At 55.0% G+C, this 20,718-nt stretch overlaps 4 protein-coding genes across 4 annotated transcripts in view; 2 read left to right on the top strand and 2 right to left on the bottom strand.

The window, feature by feature from the left end:
* The window catches only part of PTSG_00356 (uncharacterized protein), a 4,398-nt gene extending 2,816 nt beyond the window's left edge, over positions 1 to 1,582 (bottom strand). The window contains exons 1-4 of the mRNA XM_004998848.1: positions 1,129 to 1,582; positions 719 to 812; positions 348 to 461; positions 15 to 96 (exon numbers count right to left, since the gene is read on the bottom strand). Of these exons, the coding sequence (XP_004998905.1) occupies positions 15 to 96; positions 348 to 461; positions 719 to 812; positions 1,129 to 1,421 (583 nt within the window). The 5' untranslated portion in view covers positions 1,422 to 1,582. The remainder of the gene's footprint in view (positions 1 to 14; positions 97 to 347; positions 462 to 718; positions 813 to 1,128) is intronic.
* A 54-nt stretch (positions 1,583 to 1,636) lies between these two features.
* On the top strand, positions 1,637 to 6,559 carry PTSG_00355 (NEK protein kinase). The gene is made up of 10 exons (XM_004998847.1): positions 1,637 to 1,855; positions 2,137 to 2,333; positions 2,449 to 2,538; positions 2,705 to 2,771; positions 2,972 to 3,544; positions 3,799 to 4,011; positions 4,216 to 4,603; positions 4,872 to 5,009; positions 5,270 to 5,590; positions 5,752 to 6,559. The coding sequence occupies exons 1-10, from the start codon at positions 1,760 to 1,762 to the stop codon at positions 6,318 to 6,320; spliced, it is 2,652 nt and encodes an 883-aa protein (XP_004998904.1). The 5' UTR covers positions 1,637 to 1,759; the 3' UTR covers positions 6,321 to 6,559.
* A 196-nt stretch (positions 6,560 to 6,755) lies between these two features.
* On the top strand, positions 6,756 to 15,742 carry PTSG_11579 (uncharacterized protein). The gene is made up of 30 exons (XM_004998846.1): positions 6,756 to 6,867; positions 7,203 to 7,463; positions 7,727 to 7,840; positions 8,096 to 8,182; positions 8,375 to 8,479; positions 8,674 to 8,718; positions 8,890 to 8,957; positions 9,213 to 9,285; positions 9,445 to 9,467; positions 9,715 to 9,835; positions 10,024 to 10,107; positions 10,301 to 10,408; positions 10,594 to 10,668; positions 10,826 to 10,888; positions 11,191 to 11,403; positions 11,556 to 11,626; positions 11,853 to 11,925; positions 12,114 to 12,226; positions 12,368 to 12,500; positions 12,737 to 12,802; positions 12,952 to 13,025; positions 13,184 to 13,244; positions 13,503 to 13,595; positions 13,768 to 13,824; positions 14,070 to 14,162; positions 14,400 to 14,450; positions 14,595 to 14,735; positions 14,938 to 14,985; positions 15,216 to 15,276; positions 15,470 to 15,742. The coding sequence occupies exons 1-30, from the start codon at positions 6,784 to 6,786 to the stop codon at positions 15,556 to 15,558; spliced, it is 2,748 nt and encodes a 915-aa protein (XP_004998903.1). The 5' UTR covers positions 6,756 to 6,783; the 3' UTR covers positions 15,559 to 15,742.
* Positions 15,565 to 20,616, bottom strand: PTSG_00351 (uncharacterized protein). The gene is made up of 10 exons (XM_004998845.1): positions 19,653 to 20,616; positions 19,318 to 19,366; positions 18,940 to 19,134; positions 18,421 to 18,729; positions 18,110 to 18,199; positions 17,620 to 17,790; positions 17,297 to 17,389; positions 16,977 to 17,078; positions 16,640 to 16,727; positions 15,565 to 16,355 (listed from the first exon to the last, which is right to left on the bottom strand). The coding sequence occupies exons 1-10, from the start codon at positions 20,435 to 20,437 to the stop codon at positions 16,234 to 16,236; spliced, it is 2,004 nt and encodes a 667-aa protein (XP_004998902.1). The 5' UTR covers positions 20,438 to 20,616; the 3' UTR covers positions 15,565 to 16,233.
* Positions 20,617 to 20,718: the final 102 nt, after the last annotated feature.

Raw genomic sequence — 20,718 nt, 5'->3', positions numbered from 1 at the left:
CCCTGCCTACTTACCCAGGTTGAGAAGAGCCCTCTTGATGTCAAAGGCATACTGCATCTCTCCATCCACCAGCCCAGGCGTGTCCACAAACGTAATCTGTACCGGCAAGGCAGGCATTGCGGCAGAGCAGAGACAAGCGAAAAGGTAAGATGGGACGACGCACGTGGCTCAACTCCAAGTGGGACACGCAGTCATTCAACGAAATGCCACACGCAGAGAGAACCTCTGCACATACACAAACGCGTAAAATCACACGGAGACACGGGACATCCACATGCACTCCCAATACAGATGTGCACGCATGAACATGAGCACTGACAAACATGCACACACACACGTACACGTACCAAAGGAAAGGCCTTTTGGCGAGACGCAGACACCTCTGTGACAATGCTGCTCTTCAACCCAGCTTCTTCGACAATGTCCTTGATGAATGGGAACGCTTCAACCGTGGCCTCGCCCTACCATCACAGAGCAACACCAGCAATGCCATCGAGTGCACTGTGAGAACCCACAGCAGCCACACCACACGCACGCACAACACATAACAGCAACCACAACAGGCATAGACACCAACTACACAAGCAAAGCAGACGCGCAAACAGAAATACACACGCACATGCACACGAACACACTACCAGAAACACAAACACTCACATATTCAACCGCACACCCAAACACATACACATGACCCAAAGGTGTTCTACGCGGTATGTACCCCAAGCTGTTCGCGTCGACGCCCAGAGGTGACAAGGGTGATCTGACTGGTTTCCATTGCCACGCCCGTCTTCTGCAACGTCTCTTCAATGTACCTGTGCAAGGGAGCAAGAGATTACATGAACACGATGGGAAAGCATAAGACAGCACCATGTGCGGCGAGCGCATACTCACACACTCTCACGCACACACACTCACTCACACGCACACGCACACACACACACACACACAAACACACATACACAAACACACACACATACACAAACACACACTTACACGCACACACTCACACACTCACACACACACACACAAACACACACACACATACCATCTCCACAAACAAGAACCAACTCTTCGTTCTGAGCTCAGCAACACAACATGCAGGCACTGGCCCCGTCCTCTTGGTCACACCAGTTGATGAAGGTGCTCTTGCCGGCCGAGTGGTTGCCGATGAGTAGGACGGTGATCTTCTCTCGGGGCGGAAGCAGCTGCCTGCCAACCTTCCTACCAATGTCAATCAGGCCCGTCTGTGGCTGTGTGTACAGCTCGCGCAGGTGTGCGATGATCTTCTCGTTGATGCGGTTGTGGCTTGTGCCGGTGGCTGTGCCCGTAGTCGGCTGCAGCGAGGAGGAGGACGACGACGATGTCGCATGTCGGCCCCCGCGGTCGCCACCGGCGTTCTTGCTGCCCGTATCGCGTACCATCACCGTGGGTAGTCGGCGCGCTGTACGTCGCTGAATGAATGCGCCATTTGTTCACTTCATGTCACCCCAACACAAACAAAGAGAAAGACGAACAACACACACACACACACACACACACACACAGACGCAGTTCCGCAACAGCCAAGCAAGCCACAAGTGCACCGCAGCCTTCTTGTTGTTGTGTGTGTCAGCCATCTTCTGGCAAACAAGACAGACGGGTTTTTCTCGCACACTCTTGACAACACAAAGCACAAAGCAAGCAAGCAACTGTGCTTGCTTCTCCAACTACTGCATCCTGTGCATCCATCCATCCATCGATTGATGTAAAGATCGCCGGGATGGATCGTGGGTATCAGCGAGTGAAGGTGATTGGCAAAGGCGCGTTTGGTGCCGCCATCCTTGTGAGGAAAGGCCCGGACCTCTTCGTGCGCAAGGTGCGCCAATATGACAGTACCAGCGAAGTGCATGCTGGCCCTTGTTTGGCGCGCCAAACACACACACACACACACACACACACAACACACACACACACACACACACACACACACACACACACACACACACACACACACACACACACACACACACACACACACACACACACACACACACACACACACACCCGTCATTGGACGCTACGTAATCATGCCAGCACTGATGAACTGCCCACACTTACGGCTCCGCTGCTCTTGCGTCGTGCTCGTTGCGACAACAGGAGGTGCCGCTGCAAGGCTTGTCCAGCAAGGAGAAGCTAGAAGCGGAGCATGAAGCGGCCGTGCTCAAGGGGCTCTCCCACAGAAACATCATCCAGTACGTGGATAGCGGCGTATCCCATGGAAAGCTGTGGATTGTCATGGCATATGCCAGCGGCGGTGACCTCGATGTCTACGTTCAAAAGAAGAAGCGCGCCAGGTAATGCAGCCACTTCCCAGCTCGCCGTGCGCATGTTGGGGTCAATGCCGCATCACCTGCGCTAAGCCCCTCGCTTCTTTCCTGTTCCTCATGCTCTGACACATGTAATGTGCAGGATGAGGTTCACGCTGGACGAGGCCATGGGTATCTTTGCCCAGTGCTGCCTCGCCCTCAACTACTTGCACTCCAAGAAGATCCTCCACAGGTGAGCGTTGGGGCACAACACGTGTGCACACGTGCGAGAACACACACACACACACACACACACACACACACACACACACACACACACACACCTACCTTACGGAAAGTCTCGCCTCAATCAACACCCAACACCTGGACATCGTTGCGCTGTGTGATGACGATGACAGAGACATCAAGTCCAAGAATGTGTTTCTGGACAAGAAGCTCGGCAAGTCCAGCGTCCCCTTGGTGAAGGTGCGCACATCATGTTTGAGATTGATGTTCAGTGTGTTTGCATCGTCGATCCGCACTCGTTTGCTGGCTCGCCGTTTCACTCACGTGTTTTCACGCTCGCGTGTTTCACACACACACACACACACACACACACACACACACACACACACACACACACACACATATACACGCCAACTATGACACCCCCCCTCCTGCTGCAGCTGGGCGACTTTGGGATTGCAAAAGTGCTGCAGAACACCCGAGACAAGGCGTCAACGCAGATTGGCACGCCGTTCTACCTCTCCCCAGAGATCTGCCAGGACAAGCCATACTCCTTCAGCTCAGACGTGTGGGCGCTTGGCATTATTCTCTTCGAGATGCTTGCGCTGCGCGTGCCGTTTGAGGCACGTGATCTTCGTGCCCTCGTTCGCAAGATTGTACAAACCCCTGTGCCAAAGCTTCCCGCAGCGTTTCAGGACCCGCCAACACTGCAGCAGCTCGTCAGCCAGCTCCTGTCCAAAGACCCTCAGAAGCGGCCGCACATTGCGGAGGTGCTGAACAACTCGCTCGTGCGCGCTGCGGTGACGAGCATCAATGAGATGGATGAGGCGGCCGGCGTTGGCGGGACGCTCAAACGAACCTTCACCAAGCCAACGTCCATGGACGTGCACAGGAAGGTGGAGCAACACGCACGGCAGCAGCAGCAGCAACAGCGACCACAAGCGCAGCAGCAAAAACAGCAAAAACAGCAGGAGAAGCGGAGGCAGAGCGCACGCGACCGCGCCATTGCACAGGTTGGCGGTGATGGTGGTGATGTATTGAACCACGCACATGAGTCGTGTGTCACGCGTGCCATGCCAGACAAGCAGGCATACACACACACGCACACACACAGACACACACTCACACACACTCACACACTCACACACACTCACTCACACGCGCGCGTATGTTAGGAAGCACATGTACACGCACACCAATACTCACATCACACATCACCACACATGTCACCATACCACTGACATCACCACCATGTTGCATCGGGTAGGACCGAGCACGTCACTTCCGTGAGTTCAAAGCGCAGCTCAAGGCGAAACAGCAGCGCGCACCCAGCCGCGGTGGTGGGCAGAGGGGTGGTGGTGGTGTGGGTGATGTGAACAGCAATAGTAATAGCAACAGTGACACTGTGTTGTGGCTTGGCGGCCAGCGACCGCCGACACGTGGATACACGCCAGAGTTCCACCGCCCATCAGCGCGCGGGGTGAGCAGGCATAGGTGTCGCTGCTGTTGTTGCTGCTCACGTGTTCTGTTACAGGTGCCACGCATGGTGGCTGTTCATGTGTTGTTTTGACTCAGCTCGCGTTGTCACGACTCCCTACCTCTCTCACACACACATACACTCACTCACACACACACACTCTCGCACTCTCTCTCACACACACATACACACACACTCTCTCTCTAGAACCAGGCGCCGCTGCAGCTGAATGGCGGGGACAATGGCGATGGTGCCGACGATGAGGGCGAGGGCGTTCCGTTGACCCGCACGCAGCGACTTGCACGCGCAGCGCGGGAGGAGTATTTGGAGAGGAGAAGAGCAGGCCAGGACAACGCGCGTAAGGTGCTGGAGCAGCTGGGCCGCGCACCACAGGCACCACAACAACAGCAACCGCAACAGCAGCGGCGGTTCGTATCGATAAAGCAGCAGTATCAGCAAGAGCAGCAACAACAACAACAACAACAGCAGCAGCAACAGGGAACACCACGTCGACGGCAGCAGGTGTACGGGTGTGCGCGTGGGGGTGTGGCGGGGGTACGACCGCCATCGAGACAGCAGCATTACCAACAGCAAGGTTTGTCGGCTGCGACGTGTGCACCGCTGTGTGTTGTTTGCTGCTTGTCAACACACACACACACATAGTTGCTTGTACGCGGAGATGATCGATGCAACGCCTCTCACTCTGGTCTCCTGTGTGTGTGTGTGCGTGCGTGTGTGTGTGTGCGTGTGTGCGTGTGTGTGTGCGTGCGTGCGTGCGCGTGTGTGTGCGTGTGTGTGTGTGTGTGTGTGTGTGTGTGTGTGTGTGTGTGTGTGTGTGTGTGTGTGTGTGTGTGTGTGTGCAGAGATGCTTCGGCAGCAAGGGCGCAGCGAGGCAATGGAGCGGGCGCGGCGGCTGCAGCAGATCACACAAGATGAACAGCGCCGACAGAGCATGCAGCGCTCACAGAACCAGCAACGAAACGGGCACCCGCGTTACGCACGTGCGTTGCACGCTGACGTCCTGTGATGGTGGTCGCAGTTGTGGCGCGTGCCTTTCACCACATGGCCGCCTTTGTCGTGCAATGCTGGGGTCATTGCTCCAAGTTACACCCATCCTGTTCCTCACGACACACACGTACACTCGGACACACAAACCCACACACATTCACACCCATGTACACATTCACACAAACCCTCTCGTACCTATCCTCCCCCCCCCAAACACACGCACACACACACGCACACACGCACGCACACACAGTACCTGACCAGGCTGAGCGCCAGCAGAAGGCGTTTTTACACCGCCAGCACCAGCAGCCAGCGTCACAGCAGCAGCAAGCCAAGCGTGCCCTGGCTGGTGGCTATGATGCTCACGCGGCTGCGCGCGAGGCGTATGTGGAGCGGCAGCGACAGGCCATGGCCAACGCTCGCCGCATCAACGCTGATCTTGGTCGCGCGTACAAACCATCACCGGCGGTGCTCGCGCAGGACGCGGGCAGTGCACACGCAACACACCAGGAGCAACAGCAACAGCAGCAGCAGCAGCAGCCGCAGAGACGCGATTTGGCGTCACCCCCAGCAGGTGCGTATGTGCGTGTGTGTGTGTGTAAGCTGTGCTTTATGTGTTTATGTGTTGGCTGTCGCTGCTCTGGTTGCGTGCACACGATTCCTGCTTTGATTGCCACTGCGACTGTTTCCTTACACTTCCTCGGTGACCCACGCTGACCTGTGTGTACACAACAGGCGAGAGCCACGCAGAGCGCCTGAAGCGACTGCGGGAAGCGCGCAAGCAGAGGGAGATACAGGAGCACGAGATGGCGTTGGAGGAGGCGAGACGACAGGCGTTTGTGGACAGGGCCGTTGCAGAATCGAGACTACGCAGCGACCGCGGCCTTGCTGTTGACGCAGACAGCCCAGATGCAGACGTGCAGGGCGCTGGCAATGGCGGCGGTGACGTGCAGTACCTCGATCTCGTGCCCCTGAAAGAGCTACAGGCGCGAGCTGGTGGTGGTGGCATGCGCGGTGGCCGTAGCAGTGATGGTGACGGTGGCTATGATGGTGGTGGTGGTGTGGATCTGGCTGCGCTGGCAGCGGAGCGGCACAGCAACCGCAGTGCCAACAGCTCTGATGGCGGGGCAGCCGGGAGATCGCCATCGTCAAGTGCGCGGCAGCGGCAGCAGCAACGGGAGGAGCGAAAGGCGCAGGAACTCAAGCGGAGAGAGCAGGAGCTGGCAGATGCACGACGGCAGCACTTTGCAGACCTGCAGCAGCTCAGGCAGAAAGTTGCTGCGGGTCATGCAAACGCCATGTAGCATGCACGCGGACGCCCTGTAGCGTGCATGTACGGTGGGCGGACCACAACGGCTAAATCTCTGGCTTCGACAGCTTCATATGTCAGTGGAGGAGGGGGTTGTTTGTTTGTTTGTTGGTTTGGTTGGTTGTTGTTGTTGGTTTGGTTATTGTTGTTTGTGTGGTGCGCGCTTGCAGTTGTACTGCGAAGTATGCATGGCCAGTTGGTTGTTTTGATCAAAAAGCTCCCTCAATGACGAAACAGGAAGCAGGAGACGAAGGGGGTGGGGTGGGGGGAAGATGGGGAGCGGGAGCGCGTGCACGCACACACACACACACACACACACACACACACACACACACACACACACACACACACACGCACGCAGACACACACACACGCACGCAGACACACACAGGTACGACGATTTGAAGGTGTCGGAGTGAATTTTCTGCACTGTCGTTTCTCTTGCAAGACGAGCGACGATGGAAGCGGAGGTGCAGGCAGTGGAGCAGGCTGTGTACCAGCTGTACCACAACCCTGACCCGGCCATGAAAGCCTCGGCCGAGGTAATACACGCCTCTGCCCCTACCTTTGTGAACGACGATGGCCAGGGGTGCATAGTCCGAGTGGTGGGAACGTGTATGTTTGTGTGTGTGCGTGTGGGTGTGTGTGTGTGTGGGTGAGCTATGGGCTGAGTTGACAGTGCCCATTCCATATCACACACGAGGGTATCGAGCGCTCGACTCACCGTTTGTTCACTTGATATCCTTCACTCATGCACACACACACATGCACACACACACCACACACATGTACACACACCGCACACACACACATACAAACTGCACACACACCACACAACCACACTCACATACATACCACACATTACGCATGCACACAGGAGTGGTTGCGAACAACGGCTGCTACAGAGGCGAGCTGGGAGGCGACGTGGGCACTGCTGCAGGAGGATCGGGCGTTCGAGACCAGATACTACGCTGCCATTCTCTTGGCAACAAAGATCCAGCGAACGTGGAAGAGCTTGGACGAAAGCAGCAAGCGAGCACTGGCAGAGCAGTTGATCGACCTGGCCGCCAACCTCTTCTCAGCATCGCGATCCCTGTTCATTCGGTGCTGCAACACGCTGTGCTCCCTCATCCTCAAGGTGTGGTGAACATGGTGGTGGTTGCGACGTGTGTACTCGCGTGCGTCTGCTGGGGGTTTTCTTGCAACTGTATCATGCATTGGGCGCCATTTGGATGCATCTGTCAGAATGTGCCATCTCTTTCTCACTCCCGTACGTCTTCAGTGTTCCTCGTACGATCAAACTCACACCGTCAAACATTCATTGTGATGTTCTGTGCTGCGACGTGGCTGTGCTGTGTGGCACGTGCTTCGTCCCACCCCTGCTACCTGACGATATGCCAGGCCGTCCCGGAGCACTTGCCCCAGTTTGAAACCACCATCTATGAGCGGTTCATGGAGCTTGAAAAGACGATTGGGCCAAGCCAAGGCACCCTGGCGTACCTCATCCTCTTCAAGGTGGGCAGTGTCACACATCTTGGGCATGGTACATCAACAAACTGTGCATGCAGAGAGAGAGGGGGGGCAACATTCACACAGGCACGTACACTTGCATTGCCGCACCCGCTGACGCACATGTGTGTTCGTCATGGTGCCTCGGCCATGGTGTGCGCGTGCGTGTGTGTGAAAATGTGTGTGAATGTGTATGTGCGTGTGCGTGCGTGCGTGCGTGTGTGTGTGTGTGTGTGTGTGTGTGTGTGTGTGTGCGTGCAGATTCTCGGGGAGGAGTACACGACGCGATTCCTGTCTACGGCCCGCCGCCGTTACGTCGACGTTGAGATGCAGCGTGCAAAGCAGCAGGCACGTGATGTGGTGATGTGGTGATGTGTGCATTGTCAGCGTGCCATCCCTGATGCTGTGCAGAGTGATGCGCACTTTTCATTGGGATACGTGAGTGCTTTGTGTTGTGAGCAAGAATGCAGGCTGCTGAAGAGTCACGCATCTTACCATTTTCTCCCGTGTACACGCGGCACAACCGCATTCTCATATCAGGTGATGGAGGTGTGCTGGACTGCGCTCAACCAATACGACAACGAAGAAGTCGCTGCTGCCGGTCTCGAATGCGCAACAAGCTGGACCTTTTGCTTTCCAAACTGGGTTTGTACACGCATGCAGTTCTTGTGTGTGTGTGTGTGTGTTTCTGCGACAATGATTCTTGACGTGCCATCTCTGCAACTAAGAAAACTCTCATCAATCCATACACTGGTGTGTGTGTGTGTGTGTGTGTGTGTGTGTGTGTGTGTGTGTGTGTGTGTGTGTGTGTGTGTGCCGGCTACTTGGTCGGCTGGCAGGATCTCTCGCTGAAGATTGCACAAAAAGCATTCGAATACTTGCAGGTTGTGTGCAAACGCCCGTGTGAATGGATGTGTGTGTGTGTGCGCACTCGTACGAGTGGCGGTTTATGTGTGTATGTGCTGGTATGCATCGTTGGTGCGACGTCATCGATGTGACTCACCATCGCTTGATTCCTCTCCCCTTTGCCCGTGGTTGCTGTCACATGTGTCCAGTATCCTCAGCTGACGGCGGCCGCCGTTGAACTGATCTTGGAGGTCACGCATCTGGACCCAGCTTACAAGTGCGACGCCAAATCACATGCTGTGCTCATGTCGCACTTGTTCTCCGCTGCACCTGCAGCTGAACACCATTTGTTGCACGCCTGTATTCATGCAGATATGCTCACACTGGGTGTATTTGACCTGGGCGTGTTTGATGTGTGTGTCTGGCACGTGTGTTTGACATGTGTGTGTGTTTGACACCTGTATGTGTTGTGTGTGTTGTGTGTGTGTGTGTTGTGTGTGTGTGTGTGTGTGTGTGTCTTCGTCGATGTCAGGTCGCCGTCCATCGTTCTTGAGATCGCCACGCTCGTCAGCAACAGCCAGTCCGCTTTTGCCCAGGCGCTCGAGGTGTGTGGTGCCAAAAGAAGGAGGTGTGTGTGTGTGTGTGTGTGTGTGTGCAGCATGTGTTTCTGGTTGACTCGCTTATTCACCCAAATGGCTCCATTCACCTCATGCTCACATGTGCACACGCATTGAAACACATTGAAACACCCCAATCAACCCCAGAACGGCGAGGAAGACGTTGTCCGGTGAGTTCCAGAAGCAAATTCGCCAACGAACGACCCTGCCTTCCGCAACACGAACAAACACACATGCACATACACACACTAACATACACATATATGCGCACAGTGCCATACACACGCGCGCGCTCTCTCTCTCACTCTCTCTCACGCGCACTCACACACACACTCTCTCACGCACACTCACACACACTCTCTCACTCACGCACTCACTGCTTCACCCGCGCGTTCATATGTCGTCTTTGTGCTGCAGTGCGCTGACGCGGCTTGCAACAGTGTTTGGACAGCGTCACATGTTCCGCATTGCAAACGACAGGGCCGTGCTGCAGGCGTATGTCGAGTACATGCTCGCCATCACAAGCATACCAGGCCAGGTGTCGTTGTCGCTCGTGCCTGCATGCACACGCACGGTGCAAGGCTGGTGTCTATGTTCACATGCTTCCGACACACGTGTGCATACTTGCTGCACGTTTGCCCGCACATGTGAATGCACAGGCGTCGTTCTCACACGTCGTTCAACCACCATAACTCTCTCCTGTGAACCACAATCTGCTCTCTGCAGGTTCCACGGGACGAGACAACCTCCCACGAGACCTTCACTTTCTGGAACGACTTCATCGACTACATTGTGGACACCGAGCCCCAGGTCTGGCATGCACCCTGTGCAGACGCTGCTGCTCTCAGTTGTGTCATATCTCCTCTTGCGATCAAAATCTTTGCGGCCTCGCTTCTTCACACAGCTTGACACTCCGTCGCCCACAAGTCACTGACAAACACCACCCGCTACATCACACCTACCTCCAATACTTACCCCGCTCTCAATCTCTGTGTGATGGCAGCAACACCAAGCGCTTGTGCAGCAGTACGAGGCGACGCTACTTCGCTTCATGGAGGCAGTCATCATCAAGGCATCCCACCCGCCGGCAACAGAACCGCCACTCGCTCAGGTGCGCTCCTTGGTGTTGGTGCTAGGATGCTTTGGCTCTGCTCCCACGTGGTCACCTGCACCCTCTCCAACCACACACACACACACACACACACACACACACACACACACACACACACACACACACACACACACACACACACACACACATACACACACACACACACTCAATTGCGCTGATGACAGGATGAAGTGACGGATTTGCGCGCGTACCGGGCTGACATGGGCGATGTCATCTCCTATCTCTGCACAATGCTCAAGGTACACGCGCACATGTGCAGACGATCGACGTGTTCCTGCCCCTGCTGTTACTCCAACTGCTGTTGCTCCTGTTATGTACTGCCCATCCTCACCCGCCCCCCAACCTTTCTGCCGCCACATTTGACACGGCTGTGCCTGTGCTGTTGCTGCTGTGCAGAACGACTGCCTGCTGTATCAGCATCAGCTTCTGGAGGCGGCAATCGCAGACGAATCTTTGGAGGTGCTGCGCCCAAGTGCTTCCTGTTGTTGTCCCTTGCCGGCGTTGTTTTGGTGTCCATCTCAGTACTTGTGTGTGTGCGTGCGTGCGTGCGTGCGTGCGTGCGTGCGTGCGTGCGTGCGTGCGTGCGTGCGTGCGTGTGTGTGTGTGTGTGTGTGTGTGTGTGTGTGTGTGTGTGTGTGTGTGTGTGTGTGTCCTGGTAGACCTCACCCACCTTCACTAACGTTTGTGTTGCTGCCCCCTGTTTGCATGCGTGCTTTGCACTCATCACCGCCACCTCCACCGCCACACCTCGATGCGTGCAGCGTGCGGAGAGCACGGTGTTCTTCTTTGGGTGCGCGGCGGAGATGATGGAAGGTCACGTGCAGGCGCCGAACAGCTTCATCAACACGCTCGCCTCCTTCCAGCCAGGCTACTATGAGCTGGACAAGACGTGCATGCTTGCCCTGGGCAACTGCGCAGACTGGCTTGCCTGTAACGCATCTCGCCTTCCAGACGTCTTCGAAATCATCCGAAACGTGAGGCCGCATCGACCTCGTGCGTCTGTGCGTGTGTGTGTGTGCATGTGTGCATGTGTGTTGCTCCTGTGATAGACATTGCTTGCTTGCTGGCTTATTGTGAACGTGCTGATATTGTGTGTGGGTCATTTCTTGGCTTGTGCCTGTGGCAGAGGATGGGAGAAGCACAACTGCTTCCGCTCGCTGCCAGTAGCATCAAGGCAATCGCAAGAGGCTGCGATGTGTAAGTGACGCAGCTCACACACACACACACACAAACACACACGTGTCACCACTTCCTCGTTGACAGCCTGTCGTTTTTTTCACGTGCGTGCGTGCATGTACGGCTGCGTGAAAGCTTGCGTGATCAGACTGTCTGCCGTCTTTCATCGTCTTCAACGTGCATACGTGCGTGCATGCATGCGTGCGTGTGTGTGTGTGTGTGTGTGTGCACATGTCCTTCCAATTAGGCATCTGGCGGATTATCTGGACCAAGTGCTCGGTGTCGCGCTTCCAGTCATTGATGGCGACGCCCCAGCGGAGGTGTGTGTGCATACAAGCAAACAAATCAGAAAAAAAACATGTGCACACAAACACGCTTCTCGTCGCTGATCCACGGGCTTTATACACACGTGCGTGTGCGCTCTTACAGGTTCGCACTCACACATGCACACATGCACACGTATACATGCTTGTGTCTCAAACTTGCATATGATTGCCATTGTTGTCAGGCGAAGCGGGCACTAGCGGAGTCGGTGTGCTTTGCGCTACGAAAAGCGCCTGTGGAGACAGTCGCTGTTGTCACGCCACAGATCTACGAGCCATCGTTCCTCGTCATGGACCAGTGCGTTGCATAAACTGTCCCTCTGCGTGCATCGCTTTTGCTGTGTATCACGTGCACTCGTTGATTTGTTCTGCGTGGTCTGCTTCTCTCTCTCACACACGATGCGCATGTGTGTGTGTGCCCCCCTGTCCCACCACCAAGGTGCCTGGCTGCCGGGACGGAGCAAGCGCGCGTGCTGTTGGGCGAACACCTCTTGATTATCAACCGCATCGTCCGCGGCCTCAGCCCAGAGAATCTCGGGGAACTGCCCCACCCGGCACTGCCACTCATGGAGGTGTGCACGCGCTGTCGTGTGCTGTATTGGCGCATTGATCATGCTATGTTCAGTGTATGATGTTTGGTGTCGTCGATGTTGCGTATGATATCTGCACTCTGGTGTGCATATGTGTGTGCGTGTGCGTGTGCATATGTGTGCATATGTGTGTGTGTGTGTGTGTGTGTGTACTGCAACGCCATGCTGCAATGGGGTGGAGCTGATCCACTTGTATGCTGCTGTGCGTGGTTCTACAGGGTGCAATGCAGCGCTTCACAAAGGCCGTCGCCGTGTTCCAGGCAGACGTGGAGACAGCACAGCGCGTGAGTTTAGTTGGGAGAGGGCTTGCTGCACCAACCACCAACAGCAGCATGGTGTGACCTCTTCCACTCCAGCGTGCTAAACGCCTCACATGTGTCAGTGCATTCATGTTCATTTTCGCACCTCACGCCTGTTTTGTCTTGAACTTCAGGTGTGCACGTGCATTTCCAGCGCTGTGCTGACCCTGGACCACGCATTTGACGTGCTCCTTCCATCCGTTGTTCCGTGCGTTCCTGTGACGCAAGCAGCTGTTCTCTCTCGCTTGTCTGTTCTCCTGTGAATTACCGCTGTTTCTTCGCGCATGCACCCAATGTTTGGCTGTGTCAGCATGGCCCAACTCACCCTGCATACGCTTGACACGCGTGTTCCTTGTATCTTGGCAGTTTCCTTCTTCGCGAGTATGAAACAACCCGGATCCCGAGTTATGTCAGCGCCCTCACGGATGTGCGTGCTTGCGTGTGCACACGTGTGTGTGTGTGTGTGTGTCTGTGTCTGTGTGTCTGTGTGTGTGTCTGTGTGTGCGTGCGTGTGAGTACATGCGTTCATTTGTGTGTGTGTGTGTGTGTGTGTGTGTGTGTGTGTGTGTGTGTGTGTGTGTGTGTGTGTGTGTGTGTGTGTGTGTGCGCATGGTGCCCGTGCATGCAGTGCTGCATGTACTCACGTCCGTTCACGTCCACTGCTCGATGATATCGTGGAGCACAGGTGATTCTGCTATTTCACGACCACCACGACCAGCAGCAGCTCTTTCAGGAAGCCGTGCACCAGTGCTTCACTGTCGCCGCAGCGTGCATGCAGGTATTGGACACGCGCGCGCGTGATGTGTCGCACCCCCCCCCCCGGATCCTGGCTCTGCTGTTCTTGGCCTTGCTCCAAGGGATTCGCTCACCGTTGTGTGTGTGTGTGTGTGTGTGTGTGTGCGTGAATATTCATGTGTTTATTCGCTTCTGCCCCTTTGTGTCGACGATAGAACTACTCTCAGGCGGACCCAGAGTCCATCAGCGTATTCTTCAGGCTCGTGTTCAAAGTCAGTTGACACACGCACACGTATTTACAAACACGCAGATACAGATGCAGATGCAGACACAGGACACAAACAAACAGAGAGATACGGACACGCACACACACGCACATACACATTCATGACCAGAGCGGGATTCACACGTGTGGAGATGCGTCACGCAGGCGTCCATTTTACTTCATCGACCACACCACGTCTCTTTGACATTGATTCCAATCCAACTCACGAATGATGTGCTGTATTGGATGCAGGTTGGCCGCAGCTGCCCCAACAGCATGTTCTACTCGTCCACTACCGTCTCGGAGCTTATTGATTGTCTCATTCTCGCCCTCACCGTGAACGAGGTGCACCAGCTTCCCACAGCACAAAACCACACACACGCACATTTGCATACACATTTACACACATTTGCATACAAATTTACACACACACACACGCACGCACGCACGCACGCACGCACGCACGCACGCACGTGTGCAGACATACCGTGCCACGCTCACCCATGGCTGCGTGCTGTGTCAATGGTGAACGTCACTTCACTCACTGCCTCTTGTGTGCTTGCTCGTGTTTCGTTGCGGCAGCTGATTGTTGTGCGGGAAGCCGGCAATGCCCTGCGCGTCATGTTTGAGAAGGTGCACACGTGCTGTCGTGCTTGTGATGACCGTTGCTTTCACTCCGCGTGCACGTGCTCGCAAGCATTCTTAATTCTGAAACACGTGTAAGTTATCACATCAACTCGCTCACCTTTTATTCTGTTGCTGTCGCTTCACGGACAGACGGGCCACAACGCCATCTTGGAGGAGGTGATGCCAACAAGCCTTGCGCGCATTGTATCGACATGCGTGCAGCTGCTTGCCTCCGGATGTCCCAAGATGAACCAGACAGTCTTCATCGACGTCCTCGCTGACGTCAATGTGGTGTGTGCAACGGTGTACTTGCTAGTCGTGGAAATGTTTGCGCATGTGTATGTTTGTCCCCGTGTTTGCGGATGCATGTGTTGGTGTTTGTGGATGGTGTTTACGGTTGCGTGTGTACGTATGCATGCACATATGTGTGTCGCTTCAACCGTGCCTTGTCTCACATGTTGTGTGCCTTGTCGTGTCGTGTCCCCTTCACCAGCACTTCGTGGAAGCGTTTGGACAGCTTATGCTCCAGTCTTTGGCAGAGGTGCGACAAGTTTTGAGTGGTGTTGGCTATGCGCATCATGTCAACGACAACGGCCTGTGCACGACGTTGCTGTCACGGCCCCCACCAAACACTCCATGTTTACAGTTATTGACACACGCCCACACACACACACACACACACACACACACACACACACACACACACACACACACACACACACACACACACACACACACACACACATGTACATGCATGCGTGTGGTGAGCAGGAGTCGGTGCCAATTGATGCAATGCAAGCGGAGCTGATGGTGCAGCAGCTGCAACGAAGCCGTGAGTGCTGTCGACCTTGTCAACATGCTTGGCTTATACGATTGCTTGCACCCACGCCATGTCTGTCTGTATCCATCGTTTGCTTTGTATCTGCCACGCTACAATCTCCTCACAGACAACACAACGTGCGCCAAACGTGTGTGTGTGTGTGTGTGTGTGTGTGTGTGTGTGTGTGTGTGTGTGTTGTCTGCAGGTGTGAGGAAGACGCGGTTCAAACAGACGATGCTGACGTTCGTGAAGATGTGCGCAGAAGCGCGTTCCGAAGTCATTGTCTTGGACTGATCCATTGCACATGTGCATGTGTGTGCAATGTCAACTTTTGGTGGCCGCCTTGTTGTCTATTCTAGTTGTGACAGAGACCAGGGAGGGGGTGGGGCGTGTGACGTTGTGCTTGAATGTGCTTGGCATGCAAGCAAGGGCCAGACTTCGCGAACGAAAAAAAATTACAGATGTAAGCGAAAACACACGCTCATGTTGAATGTAGAGATCAAATAATTTGTGTGCATGGCATGCGCGTCCGTTGTAGGGGAGAAAGTGCACATGAAACGTAAACACGGTGGTGGTGCTGTGGGTCCGCACAGGGATGGAGAAGGGGGGGGGGGGCGTTGTTCACGAAAGTCAGACAAACAACCACAGCATGAGACAACAAACACATGAATGACACAACAACTCCCAAACAGAAACAACAACCACCACAACTACAACACCACATTCTCAGGCCCCCGCCACAGTCAGGGAAGAACAAGGGGCTGTTGGTAACAAGGAGAAGGAGGAGGGGGGGGGGCGGTGATGATGGTGACGCAGCACAACCGACTTTTGCTCTTTTGCTCGTAGGTGTCACATCGTGTCAAAGTGTGCTCGAGAATGTGGTGTGGCATGTAACTCGTGTCCTGCTCACGCGTGTAGAGGAACAAAAAACGTGCGTGGTGCTCACTCGTATGTGTACACATGCACCGTTTACGGCTCGGCCAGCCGCGCCTTGAGGAGTTCCACTTGCCGATGCACTTCCGGCTCTCCAAACGAATATGCGTCAAGTGCAGTTTGCAAATCAAATTGCCCAACGAAACCAGCAAGCGTGCCTACAACAGCAGTAGTGTGAGGGAGGGAGGCAAGTGGTTTGGTGCAAGATAAGTGTGTGTGTGTGTGTGTGTGTGTGTGTGTGTGTGTGTGTGTGTGTGTGTGTGTGTGTGTGTGTGTGTGTGTGTGTGTGTGTGTGGACGAAACAAGCATGGGCGCACATACAAGAGTGAGTCGAGGCGCAATTGCATGTCTCACGTGACACACCATTTTCCCGCGCACAACTGCAACAGACACCGAGACGGGTAACACCAACACCAACAACAAGCCCGCAACACGAACTCACCTCTCTGCTTGTGGTGGTTGACGAGGTTGGCCAGTGCGCGGGCAGCAGCGAGTTGGAGAAGGTGCGCGTTCTCGTAATCGGCGCGGTGCTGGCGTGGGGAGACGAAGAGAAAAAGGAATGGGGGATATGACGGGAAGGAGAGAGGGCGATGGTGGACATGGGTGAGCAGGGTGAGCAGGGTCGTGCGCGTGCAAGGACCTGCTATGAACAAGAAACACACAGCAAAATATGTGTGTACATGTGCGTGTGTGAAAATGTGTGTACATATGTGTATGTGTGAAAAATATGTGTACATATGTGTGTGAGTGTGTGTGCGTGTGTACGTGAGTATACATACCAGCCGCTGGATCAGTTCCCCGATGGCTTCTGGGTATTTCGTGCAGAGAACAGCTGCATACGCCCCATCCGTGCGCGTGAGATTGCACAGCGTATACACCGCCTGAAGTCGGGAGTGGATGGGGAGACGGGGGACGGAGAGAAAGAGAGAAAGAGAGATGCAAGGAAGGGGTGGGTGTGTGACTCTTCAGTTCATTGGCGTCTCAGTGCATGATTGCAGCTGTCACTCATGACATGTTTCCATGGTTGCAAGCATCTACCACACAAGAACCATATGCCATACATGCACACGTTTGTGTGTCTGCACCGGAAATGACGCACCTCTGTGACAATAGCTGGATCAACAGATTCAAAGAGCGGATTAACAAACTCCTTGACGAGGTTCGCGTGTCCTTCCACCACATCGCTCACCTCCTGCACACGCGGGGTCGGATTGCAGATCAAGGGCACACATCGTCAGCACCAACGCATAAACATGTGCAGTGTGTATGTGTTCGTGTATGTACGTATGTATGTGTGCGTGTATGTACGTGTTCGTGTATGAAAATGTATGTGTGTGCAGGCAACAAATTGCGGACCTAAGCATAAAGCGTAAGGACAAAACAACAACAACGACAACCCCCCCCCCTCCCACATGCGCTGACCTTTACGAGGCGGATGTGGCACGCGAGGTTCCGGAAGATTCCTGCAGCTGCGGTTCGCACGTTCACGCTCGGGTCGTGATGGTACGAGTGGAGGAGGTGGTTGATGTCGAGCTCTTGCAGCACACGGCACGCAACATCCATCTTCGAGCTCTCAACCGTCTTGAACAAGTTCTGTTGCACACACACACACACACACACACACACACACACACACACACACACACACACACACACACACACACACACACACACACACACACACACACACACACACACATTTCGAGGGTGGGAGGAAGGAAGGAAGGCGATAAGGAAAGAAATGCGTGAGATGGCAGATACATGAATCAAGTGTGGTGAAAGCGCAAGCAACCAGCGCACTACACCAAAACATACAATAACGTAACGCAATAATGTACTACACGCACACGGGGAACTAGCACACACAATACCGCATGAAGCAGAGCAGCAATTGGTGTTGCTGTGGACGCACCTGTGCTGCGAGGAAGGCGGCATATCGAGTGTCCTCATCATCCTCATGCAGCAGATGCTTCAACGTCGTCCACGTGGCGGCCTCCACCGTCTGCACGCAGCATTGGCAGTGGCAGGATGGAGAGGAGACCAGGGCGCCAGGTGAGAGGCATGGCAGCACGCATGCAACACATGCGAGAAACACGCACGCACAAACACACACACACACACACACGCACGCACGCACGCACGCACGCACAAACAAACAAAACAAACAAAACAAAACAAAACAAAACAAAACAAACAAACAAACAAACACACACACACACACACCTGTAGTGGGGAGATGGCTGAGCTGACGCAGAGGTTTGAGAAGGCGGCGACAGCCTGGCGACGGGTCGGGCAGTCGGGGTCGCTGAGCAACTTGCACACCGTAGGCAGCAGCGATGTGTTCATCAGCTCAGACTTGACCGCCCGCACGCAGCGGGTGATGCACTTGGTGGCGGTGGCGGCGGCAAGTCGCACAGCCGCGTTTGTGGAGGTGAGGAAGGTGGTGAGGGAGGTGGCATAGCCTTTGTCGAGCGCCTTGGAGCAGGCGGCCTCCGACAGCCCGCACGTGGCAGCGAGGATCATCAGGCTGCCCTGTTGTGCCAATGGAGGGAGAAGGAAGGGTCAAGGTGAGGAGGTGGCAGGGGGTTGGGATCAACGATGACAGAGAGGGAGAGACAGATATGCCAGAAAAAAAAAGACAGGCAGACATGCAGAGAGGTCGACATTCAGCCACACACAGCCACACACATGCACATACGCACACACGCACACACACATGCCCGTGAGGGCGATGCGCTCTACCTTGATGAGCTGTGGGGGCAGGTCGGCTTCATCTGCAGGCTTGAGGACATCTGCAACGGCGGCCAGGTACTTCATATCTGCCGCTAGCGCCTGATGCTCCTCCTTGTTGAGCAGATCGCCGAGGAACGACGCTGCTGCCGTGCGCGTCGCCACCGCCACTTCCTTTCGCACAAGACTGCACAGCCGCGGCAAAATCTATAGTGTGTGTGTGTTATTGCGTGTGTGTGTGTGTGTGTTGTTGTTGTTGTTGTTGTTGTTGCGTGTGTGTGTGTGTGCGTTTATCGTGTGTGGGTGTGGGTCAGGTGAGGAAACCATGTGGGATCGACAAGTCACGATCCTGGCAATTGAACAGCATGTGTTTGAATGCCAGCATCTCACCTCCTGTTTGATGAATGCTTCCTCCACGGCGTCTGGGTATGCCAACAGGCTGCACGGCAAGCGAATGCACAGTGAACGATGAGCGTGAAGACAGCACGTTGGAGTGCAGCCAGATTTGAACGCGCAGTACCAAGAGCATATTCAACACACACACACACATACACACATACACATGCCCACACATACACAAACACACACACGTATCCACACTCGAACAAATACACACCCATGCACGTTCGCAAAGACAACAGGCACACACACACACACACACACACACACACACACACACACACACACACACACACACAGGCCGAGTCCGGCGCGCGTACACGTACCAAGCGATGGCGGCCATTCGGACGTGCGGGTGTGTGCTGTGTACAAACTGTTGGACGGAAGAAACAAGGGAGGGAAGAACCATGGTTTGCGCAAAGATGTTGGCTGCGGAATCAATCGTCAGCAGCGCCCTGGCCGCGTCCAGCAGGTGCACGGGGTCCATGTGCGGAGCCGCAAGGGCGGTGGTCAGCGCACGCAGCAGCGGTGACAGTAGCATCGGGTTTTCCCGGGCCCAGGGCTTCTTTGCCAGCTCAACAACAACGGCACAGGCAGCAATCACGGTGCGAGAGCCCGGGCCCGTCATGAGGTGGGTCTCGAGGAAGGGCATCAGGCGCTCCACTTGCCAAGCCTCTGGCGGAATGTCCGTGTCACTATCCCGCAACAGCGTGGTGAAGCACTTGAGTACGATGCAGGCGAGCGCGTGGCTGCCGTCGCTGATGTTGTGCAGCCGAAACGCCATTTCCAGCAGAGGCTGCGCTGCCTGGTCCTGCACCTCAGGCTGCAGCGAGGGAAACAACGTGGTGAGGATGGACACATAGCACCCGAGCAGCTCGGGCGATGCGTCTGCACCCAGCTGCTCATGCAGGCCAACAATGTGTTGGACAAGGCCCTCCTTCTGAAACAGGTGCTGTCTGAAGGAGCTGCCAGTGAGCGCGTCGCGCACAAACTTGGCGGTTTGCAATGTCGTGGCTGCAGTGGCGGCGTCGGGTGCACTGGCTGGTGCCAGCTGCTCAATCAGTTCCCGGGCTTGGAAGCCATTGTCAATCGCCCACGTCTGCACAACCATGGCGTTGATGGTGTTGATGACGTTGATGGTGGTGTTGATGGTGTTGATGCTGAATGCGAAGAACAGAGGAGAACGATATTGTTTGAACCGTGACTGGCTGGCTGGCTGACTGGGCAACGTCAACGCACGACGGCGGTTCTGATGTCCTCGTTGTGGCGTGTGTGTCCTTTGCAAAAGCACTTCGACCTATTTATAGGACCAACCACTGTGTGTGTGTGTGTGTGTGTGTGTGTGTGTGTGTGTGTGTGTGTGTGTGTGTGTTGTTGTTGTTGTTGTTCTTG

Source organism: Salpingoeca rosetta, assembly GCF_000188695.1.
Source record: "Salpingoeca rosetta unplaced genomic scaffold supercont1.1, whole genome shotgun sequence".
Classification (NCBI taxonomy): domain Eukaryota; class Choanoflagellata; order Craspedida; family Salpingoecidae; genus Salpingoeca; species Salpingoeca rosetta.
Note: the sequence above shows the minus strand (reverse complement) of the source record. Positions and strands in the feature narration are given on the sequence as shown.